The 9,774-nt window shown below is 33.1% G+C and overlaps 2 protein-coding genes across 4 annotated transcripts; both read right to left on the bottom strand.

The window, feature by feature from the left end:
* Positions 1 to 277: 277 nt before the first annotated feature.
* On the bottom strand, positions 278 to 3,319 carry LOC127258918 (4-diphosphocytidyl-2-C-methyl-D-erythritol kinase, chloroplastic/chromoplastic). The gene is made up of 11 exons (XM_051285985.1): positions 2,936 to 3,319; positions 2,751 to 2,846; positions 2,599 to 2,667; positions 2,414 to 2,518; positions 2,281 to 2,337; positions 1,996 to 2,196; positions 1,781 to 1,873; positions 1,605 to 1,704; positions 1,286 to 1,385; positions 1,044 to 1,129; positions 278 to 524 (listed from the first exon to the last, which is right to left on the bottom strand). Exons 1-11 carry the CDS (start codon positions 3,134 to 3,136, stop codon positions 436 to 438), a joined length of 1,197 nt encoding a protein of 398 aa, XP_051141942.1. The 5' UTR covers positions 3,137 to 3,319; the 3' UTR covers positions 278 to 435.
* Positions 3,320 to 4,227: 908 nt separating this feature from the next.
* LOC127258919 (THO complex subunit 7A-like) lies at positions 4,228 to 6,799 on the bottom strand. Of its 3 annotated transcripts, none has more exons than XM_051285988.1 (4): positions 6,659 to 6,799; positions 5,564 to 6,177; positions 5,272 to 5,425; positions 4,228 to 4,623 (listed from the first exon to the last, which is right to left on the bottom strand). In XM_051285988.1, the coding sequence occupies exons 2-3, from the start codon at positions 6,152 to 6,154 to the stop codon at positions 5,294 to 5,296; spliced, it is 723 nt and encodes a 240-aa protein (XP_051141945.1). In that variant the 5' UTR covers positions 6,155 to 6,177; positions 6,659 to 6,799; the 3' UTR covers positions 4,228 to 4,623; positions 5,272 to 5,293. The 3 variants fall into 3 exon arrangements, with proteins under 3 accessions (XP_051141945.1, XP_051141946.1, XP_051141944.1); XM_051285989.1 differs by having other exon boundaries at positions 4,228 to 4,626; positions 6,634 to 6,790; XM_051285987.1 differs by having other exon boundaries at positions 6,634 to 6,790.
* Positions 6,800 to 9,774: the final 2,975 nt, after the last annotated feature.

Raw genomic sequence — 9,774 nt, 5'->3', positions numbered from 1 at the left:
ATTTTAAAAAAAAAAAAATTAAATAAACAATGTAAATCCAATCCAATCCCCAAACAAACACACTTCATTTAGTTCTCATTCAATCCTTACTTATTTTTCAATTTATTTGTTTTTTCTCATTCAATCGCACTTATTATTTACGTATCCCTCACTGTGTCGTTAACTTGGCAAACACTAATCTTCTGGCATGCCACGTAGGCATCACTGGCGCCGAAGGATTAAATGTACAAAAAAAAAAAAAAATTAACTTACGAAACTATTTTAATACAACCTCCACTTACGAATAAAAAATTTCAATTACGAAAATTTAAAAGATAGACCATTTATCTTAAAAATAAAAAATAAATAAAAAGTCCTGGCATTGAACATCGCATGTCCATTCCAATAGAACAGAACAGAACAGAACATCAAAACAGGCCATTCAACACATACTTACTATTCATCGGACTCTGCCGGCGCATCAGAATAGGCGGAGACAGGTCTCGTGTACCATTGATTCTCCGAACGGGTAATGAAGTTGGCTTCTGCATTACCAACAGACGTATGTCATAATTCCGACAAACCATGTAACATATCTAATGGCTCTGTTTACATACACACTAAAAAGATCACTTTTGTTGCATGCTGATCATATCTCCAATGCCGTTATATATATATTCTCACAAAACATCGCATCAAAGACTAATCTTTTACAGTTAGCCAATTCTCCAAAACTATATCTAAACCAAGCCTAAGAAATTCGGGTTTGAATTTTCTTACTAGCAACCAACCTACTTACTACAAAAATAATCTCCAAGTGTAGTAATTTGAAGATGATTTAAAAAACTATCTTAAACTATAGCGCTTCGTAGTTGATATACAACAACGTCGTATCTTAAATTTGTTTTGAGCAAGAGCTCCTTATAAGGATGATCGCATACCTAGAAAAGAAAATATCCAAATTCCTCGATCAAAGCACAAGTTCTTATGATAGACATTTTCCCAACAAACTTATCATCGCCAGTAAAGATTCGACCACCAGGAAATGCTGATAAGTGATTTACCTGATAAGAAGACACCATTGTACTCTTCATCGTCGAATAAAAACTGAGGTGGATCGGGAGAACCCACCCCGACAATAGTACTCCCGCTGTATCATAAAATATAAGAATACATTCAAAACTCTGATAAAAATTGTTGCAGTTGCAAGGAATCGTTTAAATATTGTTTGTCTGAAAATTGGACGATACAGGAAATGTTATGCATTTTTCGGAAAACTGAATGAATAGAGATCTTCGTCACACACCTTCCAGACATAAAAACAGCATCGTACTGTCCTCGACCAGCAGCAGCTATGCGCTGTTTCAATCTTTTCAACGATGGAAGAACGTCAAAAGCCGGAGTTTCTGGAATATCACCAACATCATCAAAAGGCAATAAATTCGTCGAGATGCAAACTCTACTAACAAATCTTCAACAAGATTTAAACTTTATTTAACCATGGTCATCATAGTTATCTTAACTAATATGCATATCCTCAGCCGGATTCTGTTCTTTTATACATAAGTGGATTCGAACAATTAAGACAATAACACAACAAATATAAACAGCTTTAGAAATCATACCAAGATCATTGACACACACGTCCTGAGAAATCCCATCCCTCAAAACCTTATCCAGCAATACCGAAGGATCGATGTGGCTTGTTTGATCCAGCCGAAGGCGCTGAGATGCCAAAACAGAATACAATTTTAGAGTGCTAAATCAATACACAATGGATCTAACCTATTCTACAGAGTACCTTGTAAACTTCTGCAGTCGAGCACGCCTCAGGCGGTTTAACAAGAACCATAGGAACTTCGAAATGTCCAGGAGAGGCAACATCTTCGACTACCTAGATTGAATAAGCAGAGAATCCATTCACACACTTCAATTACAATAAAGAATTCCTTCGACTTCATTCAGCCTAAGTAAGTAAACACAGATACAATAAATTAACCTACTGTAAGGACAAACCTCGCCTCTTCCCGTGCAATATGCAGCTCCACGAGAGAAAAAGAACGGAATGTCCGAGCCAATCTCACTAGACCATTCTTGAAGCTCCTTTTCCGTGGCAACAAAACCGCTAAACTGATTTGCTGCCCACAGAGCAGTGGCAGCATTGCTGCTGCCGCCACCAAGTCCAGCTCCCGTAGGCACCTTCTTATCGAGATGGATCTGAAAACACAACACAAACGATTCTACATATTACTTTCGCCAAAAAACCAACAAAATGTAAGGCAGAGTTTTTGATCCAATTACCCAAAAGTAGTTTTCGATCCCTGTCTTCTTCCTGAACAGATTGAGAGCCTTGATTATCTGCACAAAGAGCAAAACTAAGGGGTCAGCATCGAATAGAAACCCGACCAAAATAAGAAGAAGGGCCGGGGCTCACCAAATTCCTCTCATCCAGGGGAATTCCGGGGACGTTTGTCGACAGACGATCCTTCGACTTCGATGGGGACAATGAGAACTTTATTTCATCTCCAAGACTGATAACCTGAACAACAACCATCCTGAATCATATCACCATTATCAGATCAAACTCAGAAAGCAGAAAACTAATCCAAAATTGCTCACATGAAACAGAGATGCCAAATCATGATATCCATCTGCTCTTTTGCCTGTTATTCTCAAGAACACATTAATCTGCACGACGAAATCTGAAACAGTCACAACGAAACCCTAATTGAATAATGGATACCTAAACATTAGATTTTGATTCATTTGACCTTGCAAGGAGAAAAGAGAGTGAGTCTCGACATCCCGGCGTTCCTATCGACTTCATCTGCTAATTTATTGAACTTCTCTTCGAGGTCGTACACTATCTAATCCCCACAATAATTTCGAATCAATCAGGCGGCAAATTCGAGATGCGGAGAAAATGAGTAATTTCAGCACAAAATTAAATTAATACCTCCACTTGCTGGTTACTGGTTTTGGAATTGGAAGCCGTGGCCCGAATCGAACTGATTCGACGAGAGTGTGATTTGTTCTTCGATGGTCCGTGCGGCTTGAAGGAAGAGGGCGAGACAAATCGGCCATGGTTGAAGTAGGTGTTGTTTGAAATGTAGGAATTGCAGCTTAGATGACTGCAGAGGGAATGGGAGGCAGCCATTGCAGAAATCCAGTAATGAACGAGAAAATTGAAGGTCAAGTGTGATTGATAGTAGTAGTAGGCAGCAGCAGCAGCCAAGAAATCAGTATTAATTAATTAATTGGCCTACTTGTTGGTGACACCAAGGAAGGAAAGGGAAGAAGAAGAAGAGTCGTCAGAGTGGTACTGCTCCTCGTGCTTCTAATTCTCTATTGTTTATAAATAAATAAATAAATAAATGAATAAATATACTTTTCATCTCATAAAATTATATTTTGACATGAAGAAAAAAATAAAAATTATATTCTTTCAGTCTCATTTAACATGTCATTTTTCATTTCGTGCTATTTATTTTTATTTAATATAATAGATATTTCTTCAATTTACAATATAGATTTATTGTTATAAGTTGATTAAGAAAAAAAAATACATATATAATTGTATTATATTTATCTTTAATACCTACAAACTAGGCCGGACAAGCAAATCTTATGACAAATTATGCGTGTCAGGTGACCCAAAATGTCTGAGATTTATTATAGTTTTAAATAGCAAAATATATCAAATAAAAAGGAGAGTATTTGAATGTAAACAAATATTTTGAAAATTTTATTAAATGAAATTAAATAATGAAACAAAAATATTGATGTATATGTATATTCACAAACTTGATAGATTTAAAATCGGAAGTTTGAAGGATGAATAAATACAAATCCGAGTTTGGATTGGAGTAGTAGGTTTCTCGTGAAGGACTACAATTTAAACGTGTGTTGCATTTTATTGGCTGTAGTGTCCAGTCCTATATATAATTTCTGGTCAGTCTATCATCATTTGTTAATAAAAAAGGAATATACATGGGTTCAAACCCCCCGCTCACCTACCGCACATGATTCGTCTAATATGACTTGCCTCTCCAATCTAGTTTGCAGAGTATTAAATTCGACCGAGAATTTACCATTTCGGGTAATCGCTGCGGGTTCCCACGTCATCAAAAATATATATATAAAAAAAAAAGGTAAAAGAAACAAAAATACCAAATTCTAAATCCAGACCCCATAATCCATCTGTCTTTTGTCTTGCTGATTCTTTCAGGAACAATGGGACAAGAAAGATGAGAGAAACTACATGCATTTGAGAGGCTGAATTCATTAAATGGTACAACCCCAAGAGAAAATAAATAAATAAAAGAGGGGCATGAACACAACTGAAATGCACAGGCTAAGTGTATCAGTTCTTGATTTAAATCTCATAAATGGTCTGTCTGATAGTCAATTGAATTTCAGAACACTCTGTGTAATGAGATGTCATTTGCTAGGGGGATGGATAAGCATGAACTAAGCTGGACAACAGATTCTCGGGGAGAAAGAAAAGAAACGTTACCGACTTCGCGCAAAGACACACGAAGCAACACTTATAAATGTCCACCCTTGACGGCTAAAAGGCAGCAAAGAGGAGAGTCACAAGAGGAGGGCTCTCTTTTGTTCTTGAAACTGCAACTAGAAAAGTATCTGCTATAACAAAACAATGTTGGAACATTAAGTAAAAACACATCCATAATGACACCACCAAGGTAAATGATAATTACAGTGATCTTAAATAACTCTCAATAGCCCGATGCTGGAGTAGCAAAGTTGAATCGGATTTTACGGAAGCATTATAATGCACTAATTATATGGCTAAATGTTTCAAGCAAGAATGGAGATCGCAGTATAAACTAGTAAATTCACAATACCACTAATGTGGATCAAGATTCTAATAAATTCAGCCATCAAAAGGATATATAGAAACTGGGCATCTGTTCTGACAAAGGAAGGTTACAAAAACAGAAATCTTGATTCTCAAGGCATTTCATGGCCCCATAATTGCAGGTTAAAACTTACAAGCCACAAGCGATCCCTAGTAGAATTAAACCAAGTTAAATCAAGTGTAACTGCACGAATAAGTCTAAGAATGAAGAAAAACGATACTATAAGAACTGGTAAGGTATTAAGCTCATCTTCCTTAATATACCAGAAAATAAACAGTAATTGTGAGGTAGCGTCATGGTCTCAAGAATCACTTAGCATATCTAATAATAAATACACATCCGTACAACACAAAAATGCTGGGGAAAAACAATAAAAGAAAATAAAAATTGTTATAAGCCATCAAGTTACCGAATGGGATGCTATTTAACTTCTAATCAAGAACCATGGCTTCAGGGACTCCAGTTGCATCCTCTATCCCAGTTCTATTTTCGTCTGTTGCTGCTCTCATTTCCTCCATCAAACTCTTCTGCTCTTCCTCGATGGTGTTCTGTAGCTCGTCAACCTGTAATAAATGAATCAAGAAACATCAAGTAAAATAACCGACATCACTCAAAGTCAACTCCAAGCAAAAGCATACGAACGAGAGAGAAACAAATCATTCAAAGTATAAAATCTTGAGCCAGCAAATAAGATCACGCACCACATGCAAAAGAAGCGAAAATTGCTTTTTGCGAAGCTCCAGTGTTCTCGATCCAGCAGTATTTTCCGCTTCCAACATTGCGATTTCTTTCTCCAGCTCCGTGATGGCTTTCTGCGTCTCCGATCTGGGCGGCTGCATAGCAATCAATTTCCTAATAGCTTCACACTCCTCTTTGTGCTGCCTCTCAATTTTGCTCTCTTCCAGCTGTTTCTTCAGGTCCTCTATATCGTTCTGCGCCTGTATAATTTGCTTGCTTATATCATCCTTCAGCTCGTTGAAGTTCTCCTTCTCTCTAATATTTGCATCTATAACAGCTTTACTCTTAAGCAATGGAATTTCGAAAGTATTCAGCTCCTGCAAGAATGCTTTGGCGAGCCTTTCGCAGTCACTGTAATTATCAGCCTCTTTCTCTAGTTCCACTGTAAATGCTGTAAACTTCTTCTGAAGTTTCTTCAAAGGTGGTTCGCCTCTTGTCGTTGTTGTCCGGGTTAGAAGCCGGTGCTTGATTATTATATCATCCTCGAGTGGTCCGAAAGCATACTGAGCAGCTACAGTATCTCCCCTTCCCCCAACTCTCCTTCCTTTCAACATTTTCACAACTCAGTTTCTTATTCCTGCAACAGAATAGCACTTTATCACACAATCTAAAATCTTCAAAATCACAAGTGTATATATATATATATATATATATATAAATAAATCAATTGCAGGAAGTAAACCTGAATTAAAGTATTCAAATACAATCTCTGTCCAAGCGTTATAAGCAAAAACAAGAATGAACCCTAAGAAACTAAAATCGAAAATGTTTTAAGAACCTTCTATTACCAAACATAAACTAATTCAAATCACATACTAATTCCCAAAACTTTGATTCTCCGCAGATCGGATAACAGACCAAATTCTTTGCAAGCCACACTATTCTGCTATTAATTTCAAAATTGAACGAGCACTCAACGCACATCCCGTTGCATCAAGTCTGACTACCAAGAATAAATTTCAAACACTAAATAACCATGACATTAACACATAATTACAAGAGGTGAAAAAAGAACCAGAAATTCAACGACTACCTTTGCCTATTTATCAATGGCTTACCGTATGAATATCCGTCGAAGACTAGGGTTTCATTCAGAACATATTTTCAGGGGCTTCAAATGATTCCAACTGTTCATCCTTTTCACGACTTTGGTAGGATTGAAGAGTCGCTCTTCACATTCCAAGCGTAAACAATTTTTGTGCATTACACTGCCATAAATCATTTCAGTTTTTGTCTTTTTTTTTCTTTTTTTTTTTTTTTTTTATTTCCTTCTTTCGCCACAGGAAATACCGAAAACAGCCCTCAACCCTGCTCCGCCAAATTAAAATTAAAATTCAATGGAATTTGAATTTTAAAATATCGTCAAATTCATTGGCTAATAAAAAAAAAAAAAAGAATTTACAATGATCGGATTTAAAAAATTAATCCAAAATTCTACAAATAGAAAATTTTTTTAATAGGGATAACCCGTTACTTTTAAATTAAATTTTAATTTTTACTTTTATATCCTTTTATAAAAAAAAAATAATCTTATATTCATATAAAATAAAAATTAAATAATTTTAAAATTAATTATTATTTAAATTATATAATTAATTATTTATATTATTTTTTATGGTATAATATTTTTTTAATAAATTAATAAATTCATTTCTTAAAATTATTATTTATTATAAGTTTTATTTAAATCATAAAATTATAGGGATGACAATTAGTCGAGTTCACTTGAAACTGATATTCGTTCCGAATATATATTGTTAGATCCGAACTCAAATTGGATCTGGTTATACCGGATCTGACCGAAACTATACCCGCCGCTAAGACTGGATGGATTCGGAAAAATCTATTTTTCTTTTACCATTTTAAATTTTAATTTAAAATTGCACATGTATTGGACCCAACATATATTAAATTTTATTTATTTTATTAAAAAAATATTATAATAATATAATGAATAAGTTAAACTCAAAAATATTTTAATATAATTATATTGTTAGAAATTATTTTTTTATATGTTAGTTGATATATTATTATTATATTACTTCGAACATGACTCAGACCCAATACTCAAATAATTGGACTCAACTTCAAATAAATATGTCTGGCACAGTCAGGTCTCGAGTTTACGCGAACCTATTATCATCCTACAAAACTATTGGCTTAATTTATCAAAATAAATAAAATTTATAGAAGGACAATTATGTCATTTAAAATATAAAAATTCTAAATCATTCAGCTCATATGAAAAACAAACAGATGCGAGAAATATAAATCTATATCATTTTAGCAACATAGGAGTCCAAATCCTAAATATAATAAATCTAATCACATATAAATTCTATTGTAAAATATCAATCCCATCAAAAAAATGCATGAACCAAGCAACCCCTAAAGGATGCATTTGGTTAACGTAGAGTTGACATTATATATATATATATATATATTTACACACATGTATATATTCATTTTAATTGATATATTTTATATTTCTTTACATATTTTATAAAAATTTATTTTTATTGTTTTTAAAATTTTATTTATTAAATCAAAATATAATTAATAAATATAAATAAATTTAATTAACTATATAGCATATAATATTATTCATCTCATATAAAATTTAATCAAAAATCTTTTTACTTATCTCTCTTAAAAAAAATATTTTTATTTATATTTAAATTTTTACTTTTTTATAAGATTAATTTATATTAATTATAAATAAATAAATATAAAAAATATATTTATGTATATATTTAAAATCTCACATTGATTAATAAAGTTAATTTATACTCCATCCGTCCGTCAAATTTATTCCTATTTTTCTTTTTAGCATGTCCGTTAAATTTATTTCATTACTAATTTTGGCAAAATCAACAAATCAACATTTAATTATTACCCTCTATTCAACACTTATTTACAACAAATACCCCTAACTTTATTACATTATCTCTCTTCATTTACTCTAATTTCTAACTAAATTTCCAAAAACACCCTCAATTATCTCTCACTTTTTCAATAAAATATTTATTTTTCTTAATCTCCGTGTCGGACCAAATTATGCTAATTTTAGTGGACGGAGGAACATTATTTATAAATAAATATTTATATTTTCTATTTAGTGGTCCTATATAAAATTTTATTCTTAATAAATGAATTCTAATTCAACTTTTAATTCAAAAACTACCTGTAACCAAACCGACGACCACGGCGAAGAAACAAAAAAACGGGCCTTAGAGAATTCATTTATCTATAAATAAGCATAAATTGTGAAATATAAAAAAAAGTAATCTTTTCCTCTCTCTTTGTATCTCGTCTCTCTCTCTCTCTTTAATATATCAACTTATTTATTCATATATATAAATATATTACATATATACCTATATATTATATATATTAATATATTGTATAGTATAACATATATTTTATCATATACGGATATATATATATATGCATATACACAATTTGTTATTCCTATATTAATATTTACAACACATTATCAGCACAATTAGTTTTTTCAACACAGTAGGTATATCTCAATATTATTATGACTACTAATATTGCAAAACAAAAATTTCTTTCACTTGCCATTTCTGGCAAAAAATTAACTGACGTGGGCTATGGATGTTGAAATGCATTTGGAATCGATGGGTTTTGGTGAAACGATTATAAGAGGCAATAATGCCACCAATCAAAGCTAAGTAAAGGCAATGATATTCCTCTGACATCATATCGATGATGGCCTGAAGATGGAATATCTCACAGTCAAAAATCCTCTTGACTTGCGGAATAAACGAAAAGAAAGATACAATCACGCCAAAAGCCCACAGCGAATGACATAATATAAGGTTGCAAGACTTCCAATCAGTTACTCAATATAATTCCACTATATTCAGGATCACTTTGCAGTTGAATATGCGGCAAGAATATTAATGGTGGTGACATGATAAAGAAAATATTCTCCACATTCCACGCCTCAAACTTGCTTTTAAAGCAACAGTATCGAGAGAGAGGCTTCAAAACATATTCAGATCTTATTGTTTATCTTTTGTTGGCAAAACAAAATACCAACTATTGTTGAAAAATCATGCATCCAGGCCAACAGGTTTCAACCCATACCCTGAAGCGAATGCAGTACAGTCTGCAAATCCAGGCCATGAAAACAACAAAGATCGGA

Source organism: Andrographis paniculata, unplaced genomic scaffold (assembly GCF_009805555.1).
Source record: "Andrographis paniculata isolate CXL003 unplaced genomic scaffold, ASM980555v1 Contig5END, whole genome shotgun sequence".
Lineage (NCBI taxonomy): Eukaryota > Viridiplantae > Streptophyta > Magnoliopsida > Lamiales > Acanthaceae > Andrographis > Andrographis paniculata.
Note: the sequence above shows the minus strand (reverse complement) of the source record. Positions and strands in the feature narration are given on the sequence as shown.

Bases quoted from the DNA above. Each gene is read 5' to 3' on its own strand.
- LOC127258918 (XM_051285985.1), bottom strand. From the start codon at position 3,136: ATGGCTGCCTCCCATTCCCTCTGCAGTCATCTAAGCTGCAATTCCTAC. The intron at 2,668-2,750 runs GTCAAATGAATC...TTCGTCGTGCAG, and splicing joins CTCTCTTTTCTCCTTGCAAG to ATTAATGTGTTCTTGAGAAT. The intron at 1,386-1,604 runs GTATGATTTCTA...GTGATATTCCAG, and splicing joins CGTGTGTGTCAATGATCTTG to AAACTCCGGCTTTTGACGTT.
- LOC127258919 (XM_051285988.1), bottom strand. From the start codon at position 6,154: ATGTTGAAAGGAAGGAGAGTTGGGGGAAGGGGAGATACTGTAGCTGCT. The intron at 5,426-5,563 runs GTGCGTGATCTT...CATTTATTACAG, and splicing joins TTTCGCTTCTTTTGCATGTG to GTTGACGAGCTACAGAACAC.